At 36.8% G+C, this 24293-nt stretch overlaps 1 protein-coding gene across 10 annotated transcripts in view; it reads right to left on the reverse strand.

The window, feature by feature from the left end:
• Positions 1–24293, reverse strand: part of SCMH1 (Scm polycomb group protein homolog 1) — a 191779-nt gene that overhangs the window by 126422 nt on the left and 41064 nt on the right. For 2 of the 10 annotated variants that reach the window (XM_057707153.1, XM_057707180.1), the window contains exons 1-4: positions 13706–13735; positions 8541–8609; positions 8072–8095; positions 6960–7157 (exon numbers count right to left, since the gene is read on the reverse strand). In XM_057707153.1, the coding sequence (XP_057563136.1) occupies positions 6960–6965 (6 nt within the window). In that variant the 5' untranslated portion in view covers positions 6966–7157; positions 8072–8095; positions 8541–8609; positions 13706–13735. Of the gene's footprint in view, positions 1–35; positions 166–6959; positions 7158–8071; positions 8096–8540; positions 8610–13705; positions 13836–22104; positions 22183–24293 lie in introns of those variants that run through there. The other 8 variants (XM_057707185.1, XM_057707191.1, XM_057707127.1 and 5 more) reach the window with 7 other exon arrangements.

Below are 24293 nucleotides of genomic sequence, written 5' to 3' on the forward strand. Positions count from 1 at the left end.
GGTTAAATCATTATGAATCTCCCTCTAATACCCACCTAGAGGTGACCCCATGATGGAGCAGGGAAGGTCCCAGAGACTCTCACAAGCTAAAACACTGTAGCAAAACAGCATTTCTTGAAGTTTCCTCTGCAGTGGAGCAGCACAGGGCCCCTTTGGGCCATGCAAAAAGCACTAGATGCTGGGAATAAAAATGAGTCACTGAATGATGAAATCTAAATCACTCCAAAGATGATGCCAAGACTTTATACTCTACTGACTTTATAGCTTCTGTTTTAAAACTGGTTCCTTTCCCACCATCCTAACTGAGCCAAACAGATTTGGCCAGAAACCATAGTCAGTTCTGAACTATTTCATGAGCTGGCCAATGATTAATCATCTTGAATAGAGAGTTAGCCCATAGGGTAAATGAGATGGGTATTTCCCAGAGTCAAGATTTAAAGAGTGTATCAGAATTTAATAAAGAGTTTGCTCTTAGCTGAGATGGCTCTAAAGCAAAGACTGAATACTTTCATCACTATTGGCTGTTAGAAAAAGAAAACATTAAAAATTATTATTCCATTCTTAGAAATAAATAAGTCAGATAGTAAGTCTTGGATATGACTAGACTGCAGCTCTTGACCTCTAGCTTCTATAGTAACACTGCCCACTAAAACTTTGTGATAATAGAAATGTGTATCTGTGCTGACCAATAAGTTAGCCACTAGACACATGTTACTTACTGAACACTTAAAATGTGGCTAGTGTGAGTGAGGAATTAAATTTTAAATGTTATTTAATTTTAATTAATTTAAATTTAAATACCTACACGTGGGTAACAGCTACTGTATAAGGCAGTGCAGGAAGAGGTTTGGTCAGTCCTGGGTTGCCTGTATTAGTTTGAGTTCTGACCAAAGGCATCCAAGAGACTTTGGCTTGAAGGATTATAGCAGCATGGGGTACCAAAATAATTAGGGTATTAATTACAGTTCTCTATTACACACATCAATTACGGTAACCAATTCCTATTATACAGGTAAGAAACCTCACGTCTTCCACCATTTAGGGAACACCCTATTACCAAGTGAATGAAAAGGAATCTCTGGTAAAAGCAGTTCATCCACTGTGAGGGTTCACTAGCTTGAACCATACCAAGATTAGTATTTCTCTTAAATTTGACTGCTTAGGCTATTTATAGCTTAGTCCCTTATTATCAGGTAAACTGCAAAATAATTTTTACTGACTCAATAAGAATATCTGAGTGTCTATTACCTAGGTGTGCATAATGAAGCCAAACATCATGTCTACCACATCACCAAGCACAAAAATATCACAATAGAAATAGGACAGGCAATAAAGTATAGATCAGGGGTTGGCAAACTTTTTGTAAAGGACCAGAGAGAAAACATTTTATGCTTTTTGGGCCATTCAGTCTCTGTCACAAATACGCACCTTGCACACTGTAGCATGAAAACAGCCATAGACAATATGTAAATGAATAAGCATGGCTGTTTTCTATTAATACCAGTTTATAAAAACTGGCAGTGGGTTGCATTTGGCCCCCAAATAGTAGTTTGCCAACCCTTAGGATATAATACTGATTCTCAAATGCTACTTAACATCACAATCTTCTAAATAATTTTTCTCATGTCCTTAAACACAGTACTGAGACCCATCTTCAGAGATTCTCATTGAGTGTGGTCTGAGAATCTGTATTTTCAAAGGCTCCCTAGATAATACTGATTAATTTCCATGTCTAAAAACTAACAGTGTAATTGAAAGAATGTGATATTGAGAGTCAGAAGGTGCTGGTTAAAGTCTCGTTTCTATAACTAACCGTTTTGAATAAATTACTTAATCCTTCCAAGCATCAGTTTACTCATCTGAAAGACAGAGATAATATCTCACAGGATTGTACACACACTCGTTTATTCAATAAATATTTATTAAACTCCTTCTAAGTACAAAAGCACCATGTTAAATGTTAGGGGAACAAGATAGACATGGTTCCGAAATTCATGGAGTCTGTGGTTTAGAGATAAGCAGAGGTATTAAATAAATAATAACACAAATAATCTGGCACAATTATGACAAATTTAAGTTAATGAGGTAGTACAGGTTGCCCTGAGAATGCAGAACAGGGAAATCTAATCCATACTTGGGTCAAAGATTACTGTGAAGATTAACATTATTAACTACTACATTATTTTACAATTTATACAGTGATTTCAATTATTCATTTAGCTGATGTTTGAGTATCCTCTATGTGCCGGGCACTTTTTCTAAGTGCTAGGATAAGGCAGGAGATACCTGCCCTCACGGAACTTACATTCTGGTGCATGGTGAGGCACAATTAAGATACAAACAAATAAATACGGTAATAAGTGATAAGTACTTGAAGGAAATAAAATAATGCCATGTGACAGATAGAGACTGGGAACCATCTTAGATGGTGAAATTATGGACAGATGCTCTACACAGGAAACATCTGAGCTGAGTACGTACAGATGAGAGAAAGCCAGTCATCTCATTTATACTGCTGAATAATGCTTATGAAAGTGTTTTTATAAACTATAACACATATACCACATGAGAGTTACATTTATCATTAGGAAATACCATCCTTGCCCTGAAGGGACTTACAAACTACATAGAAGTACCTTAAAAAATCAGAAGTCCCCCAAAATGTAAAGCACAAGAGATCCACCAGTTGAACGCAATCATCTCTTTCTCTAATATTCATTCATTCAACAAATATTTATTGTGTGACTACTACTATAGGCCAAGCCCAGTTCTTTGCTGTGTATCACAGCCAAAATCTCTGCCCACATGGAGCTTACATTCTAAGGCGGAAGAGAGACAATAAATAAATAAACAAATAAATGTAATTCAATTGGTCCAAAAGGTCACAGACATATCAGATAATAAGTGTACAATTTCTGACCCTTTTCAAACAAAGAAAAAATAAAGCAAGGTAAGAGGGAAAAAGAGTGCTGAGAGTGTATGTGCTATTTTAGGCAGGATAGTCAAGAAAGGCATCTTGATGAGGTGATACAAAAGCTGAGACCTGAACGGTCCTCCAACCTCTGCTTAAATAATTCCAATGATGAGAAACTCATTATTTGGCTATAGTTCAACAGCACAAATGGATAGATGTTAACTATTAGAATCAGCCAAACTCTGTCTTCTTCTAATTTTTACCCATTGGTTCCAGACATAATATATCTAATCTGCTTAATATGTGCCAAATCCCTCAACTGCTCCTAATTTAACATGGTTACGTCAGGCAGCTCCATTCATGCTGGCTACTGTTCTGTCCACCTTCCTCTATAAGAACTCTACTTTGTTCCACCTAAACTGTGGAACCCAGGGCTTCCTAGGTGGTGCAGTGGTTGAGAATCCACCTGCCAATGCAGGGGACATGGGTTCGATCCCTGCTCCAGGAAGACCCCACATGCCATGGAGCAGCTAAGCCCGTGCGCCACAACTATTGAGCCTGCGCTTTAGAGCCCGTGAGCCACAACTATTGAGCCCATGTGCTGCAACTACTGAAGCCCACGCACCTAGAGCCTGTGCTCCGCAACAAGAGAAGCCATGGCAATGAGGAGCCCGCGCACCACAACGAAGAGTAGCTCCCACTCACCGCAACTGAAAAGAAAGCCCGTGCACAGCAAAAAAGACCCAACACAGCCAATAAAATTAAAAAAAAACAAAAAAACCCCAAAAAAACCAAAAAAAACTGTGGAACCCAGATTTTTAAGAGCAAAAAAGACAATCACAGTCTTTAGACCAGAAATTGGGCTCCAAGATTATTGTCTGAAAAGTGTTCCATTGTTTTTGTGTACCATAATTTACATAACAACAGTATTTGTTAAATACTACTGATGGTGATTTAAGCATTTTCTAATTTTTGATGTGTATCTTTGTGTACATATCTTTAACATATTTAAGATTATATCCTTAGGGCAAATTCCTAAGAGTGGGATTCATGGTCAAAGAGTATGCATAGTTTATATTTTGATACAATATAATTCCTACCATAGTGCGTAAGAGTATGTCTCTCATATCTTTGCTAAAACTGTTTTAACAACTTCTATAATTTTGATAAATCTTATCAGTGAAAAAACAAAATACTGTTACACTTATATTTGCAATTCTTTGACTACTAATACAGCTGAAGATCTTTTTAGCCTTATTAGTTTATATTCTGTTTTTCCCATTTTTCACTAAGGTATTCTTCTGTTTTCCCACAGATTCTAAGAGTTCTTTGTAGATTGAAGATATATTAGTCTTTGTCATACACGTTGAAGACACCTATCTCAGTCTAATAGGATTTGCCCTTAAATTTCTCAGTCTTTTATGACTTCTTGATTTCATATGCTTTCCTCACTTCACTATTATAAACAAAGTAACCCATGTTTTCTTCTAGGATTTCTCAAGTTTCATTTTTTTTACATTTCAATGTTTGATCTATTTGGAATTTATTTTGTGAGACAAATGAGGTAAAGATGCAGCTTTCCTTTTCACTTTTATTCAATAAATGTGCTTCAACTTCACTTACTGAACAAATCATCTTCTCCCCACGGATGTGAAATGTCACCTTGATTATACATTAATTTCTTATACACACTTGGATCTATTTCTAGACTCTGTATTCTGTTCCTCTCATCACTTACTCTACTCCAGCACCAGGAGCACTTTGTTTCATGTAATTTTACAATCAGTTTAAACAGAGCAAGTCCTTTTCATAACCCTTAACCTTATGTTTTCTTGGCACTTTTAAATGATTACTAAGTTGTGGCATATCCAGCACTAATAAAACCCAGTTATTCTGAAATGTCCAAAGCTAAGTTTATGAGATACAGCTGCTCATTCTCAAAACACGGCCCATAGGCCTTTGAGTTCAATAGCTTTATATTTTTTAATGGACAGTCTAAAGATAAAACACCAAGCCAAAAAAAGAATTTTTGATTTTACCTGTCTTCCCAAAGCAAATCCCACCATTCCCAATCTCCTGTAAAATTCTATTCACACCTTTATTTCCATATTCTCTACATCATATTATCATAATTATTTATGTAAGCTCTTTATGGATAGGGGATATCTTTTATGAACTTCTTAAAATCTTCACTGTTTAACCCAGTGCCTGAAACTTAATAGAGGTACCATAAAAGTTTGAAAAGTGAGTGAATGAAAAGAAGCAAACCAGTAATAGTCCTACTCTTTTTTGGACAAGTAACATCACACCGGGGAAATTAAGTGTTCTGGAAGCTATACTTAGAGAGGGATAGAGCAAAGCAAAGCCTAAATGGTGACCTAAGTGATGAAGAGACACAAAACCATGTCACACGAGGACCAGCTGAAGGAATAATGAATATTTAGCATCAAAAAAAAAGCAGAGTCTCAGAGCCATTTCTTCATCCATCCATCAAACAAATGTTTATAGTGTGTATCAAAGCATTGTGCTGGAGATACAATCATGATCAAAATATTGTTCTTGCCTTCACAGAGCTTCAATCTATTGAGGGATAGACACTAAACAGCCAACTGTAATAAACTGTGATAAGTGCTACATTTGGAGATGGAGTGTGCTATATATAGCAGGGGTTGTGGAAGGATCCCCAGAGGAAGTAACCTCTAAGCTTCTAAGTTAAAGTGTAAAAGGATAAGCCAAAGAGAGAGGGGATTCTTTTGTTGTTGTTATTTCAGACAGAAAGAAAAGCATGTATGAAGGCCCAGAAGTGAGAAAAAGCAGTTCTAAACCTGAATCTTTTGGTATGGATACTAGGTAGATAAAGATAGTTTAGAAAAGAGCTTGTTGATAAAAAGCAGTGTTCAGGTTTCAGAGAGTCTCATATACCACACTAATGAGAAGAGGAAGCACAAAAGGGTTTGCAGGAGGAGTCACTCTGTCCACAGTGTGAAGAATAGATTGGAGGAGGGTAAGACTGGAGGCAGGAAGATTAGTTAGGAAGCTTTTCTAATAACCTAGGTATGAGATGATGGTTGCCTGAACTAGGAAAAGCAACAGAGTGGCAGTGAGAAAGCAGTCCTTAGAGCTGCTTTCAAATAATTAGAGTCTGGTGAGTGAAAAACTAGCTAAACCTATACCATACAGCTCCAGAAGTTATAGGCAGGACTAATAGAATTGACAAAGAAACAGATTTTGGCCCAATAAATATTTGTCTAAATATGAAGTGAATTTGCCTGAGAAGGCTGTAAGTCCCCAACAACTCTGGAGAGTTTAAGACAAGACATTTTATAAGAAATACTGGACTTTGGACTTTGAAATGTCAGGTCAAGTTGGATTATTTTAAGGCCTCTTCTAAACCCTGAGATTCTAAAAATCTATTAGATTTTCTTTCCATTTGGTATTTGGGGCCACTCTCTATGCTTGATGGACAAAATGAAATATGCAAGATTAATTTATCAGAGGCTACGCCTGGCTGTGCTACCTCTACTCCCACAAGAAAAAACATACTTTCAAATTTTAACATCACTTTATGTACTTCATGTTAAATTGAGTATCCACTTTTCACAATTCTCTGTCAACAAAATAGGTTGTTCACAACATACCTTAAATGTCACTGACCTAGAATTGTTATTACCATTCACATTAGGAGCAAATCCCCAAACAGCAGCAGCTATCACTGAGTGCCTTCTGTTTGCCTGCACCATGCTGCCACACTATGTTCAATATTCCCGTTAATTATAACCCAAAAAGTCGATTTAAGTCAGATGGGTTTCATTTCCACTGAAAAGATGGAGCCTGAAAGATGAGGAAACAGGCTCAGAAAGATTAGGTAATTTTCCTGAAGTCACAAAACTGGTAAGTGGGGAAAAGGAATTTGAACCAAGGCCTGTCTGATTCTTATGTCCATGCTTTTTACCACACACCAATACCTTATAAAGCTTGAGAAAAGTTTCAAGGAATAATAAAAAGTGACTATCATTTATTGTTTATCAAGTGTCAGGCCCTTTACCTGCATTATTTCATTTTATTCATTTCTTCAGCTCATATTCATAGAATGCTTCACTTCAAAGAATGTCACAAGATTTGATTTAAAGTCTGAGGATAGTCGCTAAACAAATGAAAATAATAATCCTCCAAAGATGAAAAGTATTTGAGAGTTTTTAAGATGTTTTCACATCCATTAGCTCATGTAATCTTCTTAACAACCCTGTGAAGTAGTAGGTAGAATGGGATTATTACCCGGTTTACAAATCAGAAAACCAAGGATTAGTGTCACAAAGTTACTAAGTGGCAAAATTGGCTTTCAAAGAACCCAGGAGTTCTGACTCCTAGTCTAGTGTTCTACTTTACATTACCTTCTTTGTCAGTGGGCAATGAAAGTAATATGTTATTAGAAGAAAAGGAAAGAGGGAGCAAACAGAAAATGATAATAACAGGGCTGAACACAGGAAGTTGCAATAATAAAATATGTAACAATACTTCAACAAAAATTGATAAAGATATCAGGATATTAATATTTAAGGAACATGCAGGATTTTAAAGCACTCTAAGAAGTTAAGACTGACATTTACGTAGGAACCCTGAAAGCTGATTGAGAAATATTAACATTAGTTTCATTTTTAAAATCCTAGTCCTGAAGCATACTATTCAGGGATGAAAACCAAGTGCAATATCAGTCTGACTCTTGTTGTTTGATAGTTTCATATTTCAGTTTTTGTTTAGTTAAAAAATTTAGAAAATCTTTAGGCTTAATTTCAGTTCAATATATCTCATGCATAATTTCTTTGGGAAAATCCCACCAAATTCTGATTTATGGACAATGGGGGTTTATTTTAGTTCTGGATTTAGTGAATTAAGAAGTAACTTTCAGTTTGGTTCAGTTCCCATTCCTTCATGTACTCATGTAATTAACCACCCTTTTGTTAGCATGGTCTGTGGCCTCCTGATAAGGAGAGTTTGTCACCACAGCAAAGATGAATTACATGGGCTCATTAGGCAGACAAGAGCACAGGATTCACTAGTTCATGAGACAGACACACATGGATTCTTTTCCTAGTTACAATCTAATCCCAGGCTTAGTAATTCCCCATATTTAACAGAAACACAAGAAAAATATCTTACCTAGCTCCAGGATGTCAGTAGCTTCTATTAAAGAGAAAAATGGTACAGCATAAGTCCTTAAGACAAACATACCAAAATGACAGAACGGTGAAGTTCTGGGGTAAAATGAGGGCTTGAGAGTTTGTGTAGTTCAGTTCTCTCATTTTAAAAGATACTGACTTCATCACTAGTAGTTGTGGAAGTACACCACCCAATTCTGCCTTACTCTTAAAAACTATGGAAATTCAGAGAGGCTATACAACTGTTCCTAAAGCTATGAAGCTAATTTGAGATTGTCTGAACTCAGAATCTAAATTTCCTGATTTCACACTCAAGACAAAGCATATTGCTTTTGACATATCTCTACAAACTATATTTGCTTGTGCTTAACCAGTGAGTTCTTGGTACACTCAGACTTCTAAAAACAAAGCTTTTATGGTAAAAGATGTCAAATTAAAATTTTCCATGCTAAATAGAGGTTTTTTCTTACCTTGACATTGGGATGCAGACTCTGATAGGTGACCATATTTATGTTTTCTAACATCATTCCAGTCTATTACTGCAGGAAGAGAGAAAACAGTCACGTGGAAAGAAAGTACAAGATTCAATACTTCTCCAATTCAGCAGTATGTTGCAACAGTTTATGATAAAGTAATCCATTTCTGAGATTCTAGTCTAAGGAAATAATCCAAAATACAGAAAAAGAGGTTTTATTTATAAAGCTTTAATATTGTTTATAATCACAAAAAAATTGGGGTGGAAGGGGCACTTAAATGTTCAAAACATTAGACTGATTAGGATACTGCAATACATTTGTCACTTGACAAAGTATTTTGCAGCTGCTAAATTTTTTTTTTTTTTCACACTACATGTTTATTGAACAATTACTCCACACCAAATAGGAGGCTAGACTCAGGGGATTCAAGATAAGTAATAATAATAGTAAAACAGAGGCTTCCAATTATAATGTCAGTTTTTTTCACTCTTGTCTGCATATTAGAGCTTTCATGCTTCTGGGAGCCTCCAATCAGCATCCAAGATAAATTTTTATTTATTTATTTATTATTTTTTTGGGGGTACACCAAGTTCAATCATCTGTTTTTATACACATATCCCCGTATTCCCTCCCTCCCTTGACTCCCCCCCGCCCTTGAGTCCCCCCCACCCTCCCTGTCCCAGTCCTCTAAGGCATCTTCCATCCTCGAGTTGAACTCCCTTTGTTATACAACAACTTCCCACTGGCTATCTATTTTACAGTTGGTAGTATATATGTGTCTGTGCTACTCTCTCGCTTCGTCTCAGCTTCCCCTTAAATTTTTAAGTTATAACATTATCTGGTAAAGTATAGGATCAAAAATTATATTCAAGGAATAATCACAATTGTGTAAAAAGCAAAACAAAGAATGCCTATGTTACGGGCTGAATTGTGTCCCCCCAATATTCATGTTGAAGTCCTCATTCCTCAGTACCTCAGAATGTGACTGTATCTAGAGTAGGGTCTATAAAGAAGTAATTAAGTTAAAATGAGATCTAAATTTAGGGTGGGCTCTAATCCAATATGACTGGTGTCCTTATAAGAAGAGGAAATTTGGGCAGAGACAATGATAGAGAAAAGACTAGGTGAAGACTAGGGAGAAGACAGACATTTACAGGCCAAGAGAAAAAACAACTCAACCCTGCTGACACCTTGATCTTGGACTCGCAGCCTCCAGAACTGTAAGAAAATAAATTTCTGCTGTTTACCCAATCTGTAGCCTTTGTTCTGGAAGGTCTAGCAAACTTAATACAACCCTAAAAAATTATTACTAGAAAAAAAAAAACCAGAAGTAAACACAGCAAATATAAACAAATGGTTATCTGTGGGTGGTGGTACTGCTTTTCTCCCCTTTCCAATCTCAAATATTTTCAAATTTTCTATACAGAGTATATGTTACTTACATAATGGAAATATGTTTTCCTTGTTTGAAAATTTAGATTCATCTACTGACCCCACCACTTTCTCACCATTATTTACCCATCATGTTTTCACTTAGCTTCTTACCCAGCTCAGATTCCATGGTCCCTCACTAAAATCACTCCCTGGAAAATAATACTAAAATCACTCCCTGGAAAATAATCTTAACTCCTTCTCACCTCTTTTTGTTTTGTTTTGTTTTTGTTTTTGTTTTGTGAAACTTGCTTAAGTAAAACCTCAACCCTAACTCTGGTTAAAACCACTTATCCACCTATATCATGCCTATCCCAATAGCTCATGAGTGCTAAAGAAAAACAAGTGCAAGCTTACTGGTCTTACCTTAAATTTAAATTGGTTACAATTCTCAAATGCTACTTACTTAACATGATCTAGAAATTAAATCACATTTCCCTACTATATTTGCTTTTCTTCTTCTCCCCAAAATAAATTCATATATTTTTCTCTCTCCTCATACTACAAATATTCCCTCCTTCACCTTCACTCTTAGGGGATGACGTTAACTCAGTGTTCATTGAGAAAACAAAAGTAAGAGATGAAAACCTGCTATTTGCCACTCATTTCAGGAAGATTCAGACTTGATCTTATTTAGTGGTATATCCCCAAAGCACAGTGTAGTAGCAGGTGCTCAGTTAACATTTGGTGAATGAATGAATCTACTTATTCATCATTCTTTCTGACTTTTCTTCTGTTGCTATGGATGTAGTGTCTCTGTTTTTAATCAACAGCCCACCCTACATTTTTGCTCCAGATCCCATTTCCTCTCATTCTCTTAAGGACTTTGCAAGTATTTCCTTTCTAACAGATCGTTTGCATCAGTATTCTTACTGCTCCATCATCTCCTATCAAAACAAACACACAAAAACCCCAAACAAACATGCTCTCCCCCAACCCTCTCTTAATCCCACATATATGCTTCCTGTTATATCTTTCAATTTCTCTGCTCTCCTTCATGGGAAAACTTATTTTAAGAGTTGTCTTCGGGGTTGGGGGGGCGGGGGGCAAGGGGAAGCTGGGACAAAGTGAGAGAGTAGCACAGACATATATACACTACCAACAGTAAAATAGCTAGCTAGTGGGAAGTTGCTTTGTAATAAAGGGAGATCAACTTGATGATGGGTGATGCCTTAGAGGGCCAGGACAGGGAGAGGGGGAGGGAGGGGGTATGGGGATATATGTACAAAAACAGCTGATTCACTTTGGTGTACCTCAAAAGCTGGTACAAGAGTGTAAAGCAATTATATTCCAAAAAAGAGCTTAAAAAAAAAAAAGAGTTGTCTTAAAGGCAATAAGTTATTGCCTCCTCACTTCCTCACATTATGTCCTCATTCAAATAGGGTTTTACTGCTCACCACTCCACTGTGATTTCTTCCAAATTCATATTTCCAGCACTGGCCTCCTCTTGGAATTCTATACTTATGTATACGTACAGCTACCTTTAGGTCACCTCCACATGGTTATCAATCAGATATTTCAAACTCAACATGGCTAAAACAGAATGCTATCTCTTGCCAAGCTGTTCTTCTTTCTGTTTTCCCCCAAACAGTAGAGATGGCATCTCCATCAACTAGCTTCTCAAGCCAAAAATCCTTGAAATTATCCTTGATGCCTCTATTTTCTCTACACACAAATTCAATCCATCAGTGGTTTCTGTTGGGCCATATCCCAAATCCATCCACTGCTCTTAATCTGACCACTCACACTCTAGTTTAAGTCACTATTACCTCTTATCTGGACCATTACAACAGCCTAACTTGTATTCCTGCTACTACTCTTGCTCTACTCCAACCTATTCTCCACAGAAAAGTCAGAGTGAGCATTTTAAAACACAAGACAGATAATGTCACTTATCTGCTTAAGGACCTCAAATAACTTCCCATTGAGTGAAGGGTGCCTTACTAAGCTATGCAGGATCTGGTTACTGCCATTTCTCTGATCTTGTCTGTTATGACTTGTCCCTTTTCCACTACACTCTAGTCACAGTGGCTAGTGTCCCAATCCAAGTGTTTGCCTTTTCTCCTGGTTTGATGTCCCCAGTATTTCTAGTAACCTGCTATGTTTGTTCTTCTCTAAATCATGAATAAAGATTACAAACTTGATCAGGCTTAAAAACTGCTGACAGAGACAAAAGATACTAGGGTATCCTAATTGTATTTACGTTTAAAAATTTTCATAATTATTTTATGTAAAGAAAGATATGATGCCATGAAACACTATGTTAGACCTGCTCTGTCCAGCATGGTAGCCATTCCCCGTATGCAGCTACTGAGCACTTGAAATGCGGCTAGTGTCACTAAGGAAGTAAATTTAATTTTGCTTTAATTTTTATTAAATTCAAAAATTGACATTTGGTACAGTTATTGGGAAAACCTTTTAAGTGTGTTTGGAACAAAACCGGGTATGAGAATCTACCTTTTCAACGATGGATTTTTTTTGAAATCTAAATATAGATCAAATATTTCTGATAAAACTTAGTGTCTGAATTGAGATTTACTGAAACCGAAAAACATATACCAGATTCTGAAGACTGAGTATTAAAAAAGGGATACAGAATAGCTCATTATGTATTTTTATAATGGTTACATGTCAAAATAGTATTTTAGGTATAGTAGATTAAATAAAATATATTATTAAAATTAAATCCCTTATTTTTTCACCTTTTTCAATGTGCTATTAGAAAAATCTAAATTACATGTGACTTATATTGTATTTCTATTGGACAGTGCCGTGTTGGACAACTGTAGTTCAATGTGGCTGCAGCAGAAGGCATGTAAAGGGTATGATAAAAAAAAGTGAAATGTGGTCAATATCAGTGGCTATATTTTTACTACATCTGAGAAAGCAGATCTACAAGCAAGAAGAAGCCAGTGGGCAAGAAGCAGAGGTGAGGGATGGAGGAGAGAATATACTAAGGGCCCATGGGACCTTGGTTCCGGAGGTTCATTAAACCTTTGTTTTTCACACGGCTTGGTTGTTTAACCTGCTTAGTAATTAAAAGAATTCTAACTACTGCAGATGCAGAGGTAGAAGAAAAAGGCTTTAGAGAAAATATGATTTTAGTGTCAAGTGGAAGAGCAAGCTTGACTTAATCTCAAACAAAACAAATCATCCCACCTCAGTAAAAACCAAGTAAGGGATAAGACACAATAAACTAGAAAACTATGCTTAAACATAAAGAGATTTTATCTTTAAAGATTTCTGATAAGGTTCTTAGTTTCTACAAAACTAAAATTTTATTTAGAATCTAAACTCAAATTTGTAAGGTATTTTTCTACTAAATGCAACTAATACTATTAAAAATGTGACTATAAAAAAAGGCAAGAATGCATACTTTCCAGAAATGACAAGTTTTAATGACATTTAAGAAATATAATACAAAGTGTTTAGCACAGTGCCTAACCCAGGGAACAAATTCATTAAATAATGTTTTCCTTTCTTTCCCTTCTTCATAATAATCTCTACTCTGGCTGAACTGTCATAGAAATATTTTCAGGCACTTAAAAAGCAAAACTTCCAACCTCCTCTCACAACCTTGAAAACTGACACTAATGACAAAAAAGACATTATGGTTAAAAGAAAAAGATAATGAGTGACATAATTAGTAATGAGGAATTCCTTAAATTCAGTCCTTGCCGACTCTCTTAACCCCTCTTACCTCTAGGATGGGATAAAAATATACTTACCACTAGGCTGCATAGTCAATGGACTAAAAACTGGTCAGGGAGTTAAGAGCTTTGGTATTTATCCCTGGATCCACCAATACCTTTCTCTGACCTCTGACAAGTCAGTTTCTCTGTATGTTAATTTCTCCATCTGTAAAATGGGGGTGGGAGGAATGGGGACACTTATTACCCTGTAAAGGACTGAGACTTTACTGGTATTAAAAAATTGGACTGTATTATAAGAAAAGTAGGATATTCAGATATAATGTTTTTGCTTATTAAAATATCTTGAGGTTGGACAGTACCTTATGGTAAGTACCACAGGTTAAATTTAACTAAGCCTCAATATTCACAGAAATAAAAAATACATATTTTTGCCACATCTGGTCCCATGCAAATACCAAATTTCCAACTAACCAGGATAAGCCAGAAAATCAAAAGATACTAAAAATACATTAACTTGGCCCTAATCTGATAGGACTGGTGTGCTAATGAAAAAGAAGAGATGCCAGAGATTGATTGCTCGCTCGCACTCTCGCTCTCTCTCTTCAATCCCACCCCACCCCTCCACCAAGACATACAGAGAAAAAGGTTGGGTGAGGACATAGCCAGAAGGTGCTGCCTATAAGCTGAGGAGGGAAGCCTCACCAGAAACCAACCCTGCTAGCAACTTCATCTTGGACGTCTAGCCTCAGGAACTGTGAGAAAATAAGCTTCTGCTGTTTAAATCACCCCACTTGTGGTATTTTGTTATGGCAGTCCAAACACACTAATACACATGGTCAGAGGACATAGGCTATAGCAGTTCTTTGAGAGTACTCCATATAACACTATTCAGTTTTCAAGTTGTGCTAAAGAATCTTCACTCTTCCTTTTACTACAGTTGGATTGGTGGTAAAATAGAGCATAATGAAACAAAAACAACAAAAAATCCAAACTGGAAGTTAAAATTTTATCCTGTTTTGAATCTCAAGACTGTTTTCCCTCAATGATTTTAGGCAAGTTGTTAACTGCATTGAGCCTGTTTTTCGTTTTCTGTTTTTTAATTTTTTTTATAAACTTATTTATTTATTTATTTTATTTTATTCGCTGTGTTGGGTCTTTTTTTGCTGTGCGCAGGCTTTCTTTAGTTGCAGTGAGTGGGGGCTACTCTTCGTTGTGGAGCACAGGCTCCTCACTGCCGTGGCTTCTCTTGTTGCGGAGTACGGGCTCTAGGCACGGGCGCTTCAGTGGTTGCAGCACATGGGCTCAAGAGTTGTGGCTCACGGGCTCTAAAGCACAGGCGCAATAGTTGTGGCGCATAGGCTTAGTTGCTCCGTGGCATGTGGGATCTTCCTGGAGCAGGGATCGAACCCGTGTCCCCTGCATTGGCAGGTGGATTCTTAACCACTGCGCCACCTAGGAAGCCCTGTTTTCTGTTTTTTTAAATCAGTAAAATAGGGATGATCACTCCAATGCTACTTGCTTCACTTGGTTGTTATGAAGAGCAAATGAAAAATGGCTTTAAAATGCATAATAAAGATAAAAGGGATTATTAAAGGAAATCTTGCTGTTTACTACCTTTCTCAGAGGGAAAACTCAGATCCTGACTAATACAATGTATGTACTTACAAAAAGGACATAAGACATTACAACCTCCTGCTACTAGTTAGCCCCTATGGATTCTCATATTCACAAATGAATATCTGCTAGAATTACTTCTACTTTGTCCTTTCTCCTTTTGCCTTCCTCTTACTGTAGACTGGGACCTTTAAAAATTATGGTAATGCATTCTTCTCGGGAGAACTAAAAGTGCCTCTATTTATTCCAAAAGACAGTTAATGACACTAAGGGGCTGGAGTAAGAAGAGTAACCTGAATCCTTAAAATGGATGTCTGGAGCTCTGAAACATTTAAGAGTAATCTCTGGACATCCTAGAAAATACACCCTCTTTGATTTCTAAGAAAAGAGCACAAGAGCATATTCTAGTAATATCTAAAGTAATGCTGTCCAATAGAACTTTCTGTTATGCTGGAAATGTTCTATATCTGTATCATCCAATGGGTAGCCACTAGCCACCTAGGGCTATTCAGCACTTGAAATTGGCTAGAGTGATTGAAGAGCTGCATTTTTAATTGTACTCAGTGCTCCTTAAATTTAAATAGACACATGTGGCCGGTGGCTACTGTACTGGGTAGTGCAAATCTAGGGAATGTAAAGACTCCGGTATTTCTGGAAACCCTTGAGGGAAAGATAATATGTAGTAGAAAAATCTACAAGGCCATGGAAGCATCCTTTCAAGATGTGATAAAACAATCACAATAGATCATCCCCCAAAGCAAGGAAAAGTCGAAAAAATTCTTCATATATTAAGAAAAAATTTTAGTTGTAAATTATCATTGTATACTAACAACAGTAATAAAATAATAATTAACATTATATAGCTATTACTTTTAAGTGTTTACTATGTACCAGATATTGTGCTAAATACTTCAATAACACCATCGTGCTGAATCCTCACTAGTATGATACCACTTAGTATGGTATCACTACTCCTTTTTACTAATGAGGAAATAACACTGAGAGAAGCTGAATAACTTTCTAAAAGGTTACAGTCAGTAGAAAGGCCAGGATTTGAACCTGAACTGTGTTCTTAACTACACACATTCTCTTCAAAAACAAAACAAAGCAAAAGCAAAAAAAACAAAAAGTAAATCTTAACAAATGCTTCTAACATAAAATAGCCCAGCTTGGACAGTCTACCCATTTTACTACAGTAAAAACTGAAGCAATGATGCTTATTAGCTTGACCTGGATGCTGAATAATATGAGGCATAGTTTGGGTTTTAATGAGGTAAAACTAGATTAAACATGGTACATAGGTAGCATGTTTCAAACATTCATACGCCTTCGAAAATATGAAAGAAGCAATGTAGGCTTACATGCACATACCAATGAGAAAGCAGGGATAAGCAGGAAGGGAAGACGGGAACAGGGAAGGAGGAATGTTTCCCTCAGAGATGGAAACTGGAAAATAGAAAAATCAAATGTACTTCCGAGAATCCATTAAGACAAGAAAGAACTGCTTCAGTGGTAGAGAGCAATTGTGGTTTTAATAAACCATAATCCTATGCTGATAAACAGAGATTGAAACAGAAAAGCTGGAAGCAGAACACCTGTCCCACTGTGGTCATGGAGCTGAAGCTACAGGGGAGGCAGGAGACAGAAAAGGGACTGGTCTGGGATGTGCCACTGATTAGCCACTCCCTCTTATTAGCAAGTATTCCTAGTGCCTCTCAGCTGATTCTCTGCCTCTAGCTCTCCTTCATTTACTTTTACTCCATTTGGAGATAAGTGTGATGAGACGGTAATATTCCTCTGGGACAATCTGCCAGAAGGGGGAAGGGAAGCAAGCTAGGCAATCCCTTTCTCAAAGAGAGCAATAAATCCTGTCGTGTGTATGCAGCAGATGTGAACAAAGAAGGATGGAACAAATCTCTTCTTGGCAATCATCCCTACCCCCACTCCCTCTATAGCAATCATATATCTCTGCATGTGCACACAGAGAGAAGAACCCCAGAGAACACCAACATTTCCTTTAACAGCAAAGCTGCTAGCAAAGAATGGCTAATGAAACTGCAGAAAAGCTGTAACTCGCTTTGTCTTACAGGCAGTCCTACGGGACTTCAACTATGTACAATGTATACTCCTTCCAGAGGTGTATGGAGGTGTGATTCAGGACACAGAAGAAGCTGTTTTTAGAATGCTTCTGGCTCGTGTTTCTTGAACAGGAAAGTTTAGTGGTACCAATGGTGCCACATCATACCTCCCGGCAGACATATATAGATCTGATATCATGAAATAAGTAATGCACCACTATCATCACTCCAGTCAATATTGGGAATGAAGCAGATGACAGAATGGATGATCTACTCTGCCAGTTAGAACACTTTGGAGGTAGAGCTTTATGTTCAAATCTAGGTCCTAGACTTTGAATGAAATATAGGCACACAATCTCATTTAAAGGAAAGAAACAAGGATAGTGAGGGTTTAAGAAATTGGGGAGGTTTAACCAGGAGAAGAGAAGACTCAGGAGAAACAGGAAAGTTGTTTGCAAATAACTGGGGGTTTTTCATGTAGAGAAGAGATTTGCTTTGCTTGCTCAATATGACCTCAAGGCAGAGAACTAGGATCTGTGGGTGGAAGCTATATGTAGACAGGCTTCAGCTCATCACTAGGAAGAACTTTCTGGCAGTCAGAGGTATCCAACAGTGGAATGAACTCTCTGGGAAAGGAAGGTATGAATCTGCCATCATTGAGGGTGTAGAAGCAGAGGTAAGATAACTTCTTGGTGGAAATACTAAATCATGAGAAGGAAGAGGGAAGCTGGACTAGGTAAGCTCTGAAGGTCCTGCCCAAATCTGAGAGCCTGTAATTTTATGGGGGTATGGACCTCCTGCTTCCATCATTACAACACTGTGTAACTTTAGGTTTGCAGCATGGATAGTGTACATGTCTACAATACCAACTTTCTCTCTGAAGGCTTACAGAAAAGTGATAAGGGAGCAGAGAAATAACAATAATATATCAATACCATCACCATGATCTTATTTCCCTTCTGCATCTTCATCTATCACATACTTGGCACTGTGGCAGGCACTTTATATACTTTATTGCTAAACTTTGGGAGTCCAGCTAGGCTACTGTAAGACTCTGAGCTAGTAAGATACTGTCTTTGGTTTTCACTTTCCTCATCTGGAAAATGAAGGGGTTGAACTTCATTATTCATTAAAGGGGACGTTAAGGTCCCTTTTAATTTCCTTCACATTGTGAGTCTGAAGGGGAAGTAGCAGCAGGGACCCAGCTCAATTATTTCCTCCCTATGTGCCATGACTTAACCTGGCAGATATATCGAAATATCTTCCTTCTTTGGAATAATGAACAATGTGTGCCACCTTCATTTTACACAGTAAATATAGATCTGATAGGTGAAGTGTAAATGCAATTTTTAACAAAAAAGTGAAGTACATTTTGAACACACTAAAATGGTTAGTTAAATCTTTACAAAAATAAGTTCAATATTTGCTGTAATTTGTTCTATAAATTTGGATTTTATATTTTGGATTTTCTCTTATCACTTTGTCCATTCAAGTTACCACGTCAAAGTTGTGCTGGAGTTTTTTCCTACCTTTGGGGTAATCAGAACCATAGGTTTGAAAGGAACATTAAAAATCATTTTAGTTCAATGCCTCCTCCTCCCCCTTCCTCTAACTCCACCAACCCTAGCCAATGATTGAATCTTCTTTCTAACATCCCTACCAAGTCTCTGCTTACTCCTCCAGTGATGAAGATCCCACATCTCCCCAGGAAGTTTCTTTCATTCTTGGCAGTGGACTTTGGCTTTAGGGAAGTGATTCTCAATATTTTTTCTATCTTAGCAACCATGAGGGAATCCAGAACACTTCCATCAGTAACAGTAGTTTCACATGCAACCAAACTTTTAATAGAGGTTCTCTTTTGAGAGCAAGATGGTGATGAGAGGGAAACTGTCTCTTCTCATTTGGTATACTTCTGTTGGTAATTTTTTTACACAGTATATATATTACTTTAATACATACATGCATACATTTTTTAATTTTTTTTAAATTTTTTTCTTAGAACTTTTATTGAGATACAGTTAACATACAATAAACTGCATATATTTAGAGCATACAATTTGGTATCCCAATCTCCCAATTCATTCCCCCCAACCCTCCCCGCTTTCCCCATTTGGTGTCCATATGTTTGTTCTCTACATCTGTGTCTCTATTTCCGCCTTGCAAACCGGTTGATTTGTACCATTCATTTTTAAATAGTGGTCCAAGGGGGTAAATCTTTATCACAGTAGCGATGGGGGTTTGACAGGAACAAGTCCCTCTAGAGGGACAACACAGAATGAGAGGGAATGGTATGTGTTATGATTTGACACCTCCATCGGCTGTAATATACTTGGGTATAAAGGGGGCACTGAATTGACTGTAATATACTTAGTGGGGGAGGTCAAATGCCCTCTACCTCCTTAAAAACCACTGAGGAAGCCAGCTTTTCAGGCATTTTAAGACAGCTTTTATGTGTGCAAGGAAAGTTAACTGCTTTCTGGTCTCACCAAGGTTAAACTCAGTGACTAATTGTATAACATGTCTTACTATGTAATGAATCTGCCTCTTTTTCCCTGCCATCCTGCCAAATCCACAGTACACTCTTCTAATTGGACACTCTGCCTTCCAGTACTATTCTTCTATAGTATATCCATTTCTCTTTATCATGATGGGATAGCACACTTCCTAATTACTTAAGACTAGTTACCTCACTACAAGCTTATGAGTGTTTTTACCAAATAACCCCAGATTTCCCTCTTCTATTGTGAAGACTCTACAGCCATACTGCCTGGGTTCAGATTTGGTTCTGTCATTTACTAGTTGTATAACCTTGGCTAAGCAATTTTAACCCCTAATGCCTCAGTTTCCTCATCTGCAAAATAAAGACAACAGCAGCAATTAGCTTATACGGTTGCAAGCAAGTTTAACTGGGATACATATAGCACTTAGAACAGTACTGGACACACAGGGGACACACAATCAACATTAACTTGTACTGTGGCTTCCTTCTTCTTCTTCTCCTTCTTCATCATCACCATCATCACCACCATGCCCTACTGCTACTTATGAAACTATCTTACTACAGGCCCAGAGTGTTTACTCGACCATTTCTTTCTATTAGATCTCTATGTTTCTTCTTTCTCAATCCAAAGCATTCTTGACATTTCATCTCTTCAACACAGTTCTCTCTGACAAAATGGATTAGAGTGGAATTTCTCACTTGGCATCCCTACTACTATGGCTGTTTTTTGTTGTATTATGATGCATACTCATGCTTCACCAGTTCACATTCCTCTTCTTTTCATACCTCTATTCAAAACCTATCTTTTAGATCATGGAGTAGAAAACTTTCTGTAAAAAGCCAGATAGTAAATATTTTCAGTTTTCTGGGGCATATGGTTTCTGTTACAACTACTCAAATCTGCCATTGTAGTGTGAAAGTAGCCATACACATTAACAAATGAACATGGCTATATTCCAATTAACCTTTATTTACAAAAACAGGCAGCCGACAGGATTTGGCCTATAGGCCATAGTTTACTGTTCCCTGATCTAGAGGAATCCTTATCTAAATAACTCTGCCTGGCTGTGATCATTCCACTACTCTACTCCAAGTATGTACCATATTCATTTACAAATGTTTATAAACTTCTGAGTATTTTTATGTGGTCAGTCTCCCACTTAGATTAGTGTACAGATCCTTTAAGGAACGCTGTTATTTCATTTATTAAACAAAATGTAGCTAAGCCTAGGAGTAACATTGAGTGTTAAGAAGGTGAAGACAAATAAGCCCCAGTCTATGCTCACAAAGAACTCACAGATTAGTAGGAGAGACAGCAACTTAAATATACAATCATAATATACTGTGATTTTTTCTATAAAAGAGATTTGCTATACAAAGTGCTCTGAGAAAAGAAAGGAATGATTAATTTTGCTTCAGGAGAGCAGGAAAGCTTCACAGAGGACATGAAGTTGAGCTAGGATGGTCAGAAGAAAGATGAATAGGCATTTGAGGCAAAGGGAATACAGCATAAAGGTACTAAGACATGGAAACAGACCATGTGTTTGGACAACAGCCAGCAGCTGCTGTAGATGGAAAGTGGTAGGGTAAGCTACAGAGACACCTGACAGGAACTGAGGACGATGAGACTACAAAGGTAGTGCCAGCAAACAAAGAGCCTCAATTGCCATAATAAGACAATGGTATATACACAATGAGGAGTCTGGTAGCATTCCAAAGATTATATTTAAACATTCAATATTAAGATCTGATTTATTAATGATATTTTACACCCATAAAGGAGTTTTAACTTTTTCATATATTATTTTAACTTACACATATATTATTTCCAATCTTCATACAGCTTCCATACTTACATATCTACTAAATTCTGATTAATGATATGAACTAAATAATCTAAATAATGAGTATGAACTTATGATGTAGTGAGAAGGGTAAGATTTAGGAGCAAAAGATTCAGAACTAAATCTTGCAGTTTATAGTAAAAACATTCTGAATAAGTCTCTTAACCCTTCATAGTTTCCATAAAATAGGAATAGCAACAGTCCCTACTTCAAAAGCTTACAGTAAAGACTCTTTGAGATAATCATGTGAAGAGCACTCTGCAAACTATAAAAGAGCTATATAAATGATATGCAGGATTTGTAAAAATTGCAGGATAAGTTGGCAAGAAAGGGTGAGATTTTTTAGTTTACTTGAATAGCTTTTTGCGACATATACGTTCACACACAGCCTAACAGAAGATAACTCCATTTCTATTACATATATGTACAAGTTCTGACCTTTTCGAGGATCTGATTTTTGCATGGTACCATCAGCTATACCAAATAGGAATTTCCTCCTTAGCAAGATGGATAAATCTAGAAGTAAAAGATTAAAAAAAAAAAATTAGAAATGTGAACTACTGTAGATCAAAGGAGACCTGCAGTGAAATTAGGTTTTGATCAGAGGAAACCAGCAGGCTGAACACCCAGAAGGGCTTCCCAAGGGCAGTAATTTAGTTAGGTTTCTAATTTCCAGGATTCTTCCCTCAGCTTTTTGAGTTCATAACCCTGAACTCTGTTAAAAATAGAACAGATTCTTCAGGGCATTAATAGGTCATGAAACAATAATGGATAAACCAGAACATTACTCTATTAACTCACTGTGAGAAACATAACAGCCACATAACTGAAGTATTGTACACTGAAGATTACAAACATCACTGAAAGAATTAAAGAAAAATAAACAGAAAGACATTTACGTTCATGAATTAGAAGACTATTAAGATGACAATACCACCCAAGGTGATCTACAGACTCAATACAATCCCTATCAAAATCCCAATGATGTTTTTCTGCAGAAATAGAAAAAGTCATCCTAAAATTCACATGATATCTCAAATAGCTTAAACAATCTTGAAAGTAAAGAACAATGCTGGAAGACTCACACTTCCTGATTTCAAAACTTACTACAAAGCTACAGCAATTGAAACAGTGTGGTACTGGCCTAAGGACAGGCCAGTGGAATAGAGAGCTCAGAAATAAACCCTAATATATATGGTCAAATGATTTTTGACAAAAGTGCCAATGCCATTCAATGGGAAAAGGATACTCTTTTCAACAAAGGATGCTAGGACAACTGGATACCCACATGCCAAAGAATGAAGATGAACCTTTACCTTACACCATATATAAAAATTAACTCAAAATGCATCAAAGACCAAAACTGAAGAGCTAAAATTATAAAACTCTTAGAAGAAAACATAGAGGAGAATTTTCATGACACCGGATGTGGCAACGATTCTGGAATGTGACATCTAAATCACAGGCAACAAAAGAAAGAAGATAAATTGGATTTCATCAAAATGAAAGACACTTGGGCATCAAAGGGCACTTCTTCATATGGATGAAAAGAAAACCTACAGAATGGGAGAAAATATTGGCGAATTATTTATCTGATAAGGGACTAATATCTAGAATATATAAAGAACTCCTACAATTCAACAACAAAAAAACCTCAAAAAACCCAATTGAAAAATGGGCAAAGGACTTGAATAGACATTTCTCCATATATCTATACGGATGCCCAATAAGCACATGAAAAGATACTCAACATCATTAATCATTAGGAAAGTGCAAGTTAAAGTCACAATGAAACACCACTTCACACCCACTGGGATGGTTACCATGAAGAAAAAAAAAGAAAGAAAAATCCTAAGTGTTGGCAAGGATGTGAAGATATTAGAGCCCTTGTGAATTGCTAGTGAGAATAAAAAATGGTGCAGCTGCTGTGGAAAACTTTAAAAAGTTAAACACAGAATTAGCATATGACCCAGTAACTCCACTCCTAGGTACACACCCAAAAGAATTGAAAGCAGGGACTGAAACAGATACTTGTACACTAATGTTCACAGCAGTATTATTCACAACAGCAAAAGGATAGAAACAATCCAAGCATCTACCAATAAATGAATAAATAAATAAAATGTGGCATATACATATAATGGAATCTATTCGGCCATAAAAAGGAATATAATTCAGATACATGCTACAACATAGATGAATCTTGAAAATATTATGCTAAGTGAAATAAGCCAAGTACAAAAGGATAACTACTGTATGATTTCACTCATACTTGGCAACTAGAATAGTGAAATTCATAGAGAAAGCAGAACAGAGGTTACCGTGGCTGGGCAGAGGGGAGAAATGGAGAGTTATGATTTAATGTGTACAGAGTTTCTGTTTGAAATGATGAAAAAATTCTGGAGTTGGACAGTGGTGAAGGCTATATACATTACTGTAAATGCACTTAATGCCTTAAAATGGTTAAAATGATAAATTTTATGTTATATATATGTTTTTAAACAAAAAATTTTTATTTATTTTAAAATTTTTATTTATTTATTTTTGGCTGCATTGGGTCTTTGTTGCTGCACATGGACTTTCTCTAGTTGTGGCAAGTGGGGGCTCTGGGGCTACTCTTCATTGAG

This window comes from Hippopotamus amphibius, chromosome 1, assembly GCF_030028045.1.
Source record: "Hippopotamus amphibius kiboko isolate mHipAmp2 chromosome 1, mHipAmp2.hap2, whole genome shotgun sequence".
NCBI classification, from domain to species: Eukaryota; Metazoa; Chordata; class Mammalia; order Artiodactyla; family Hippopotamidae; genus Hippopotamus; species Hippopotamus amphibius.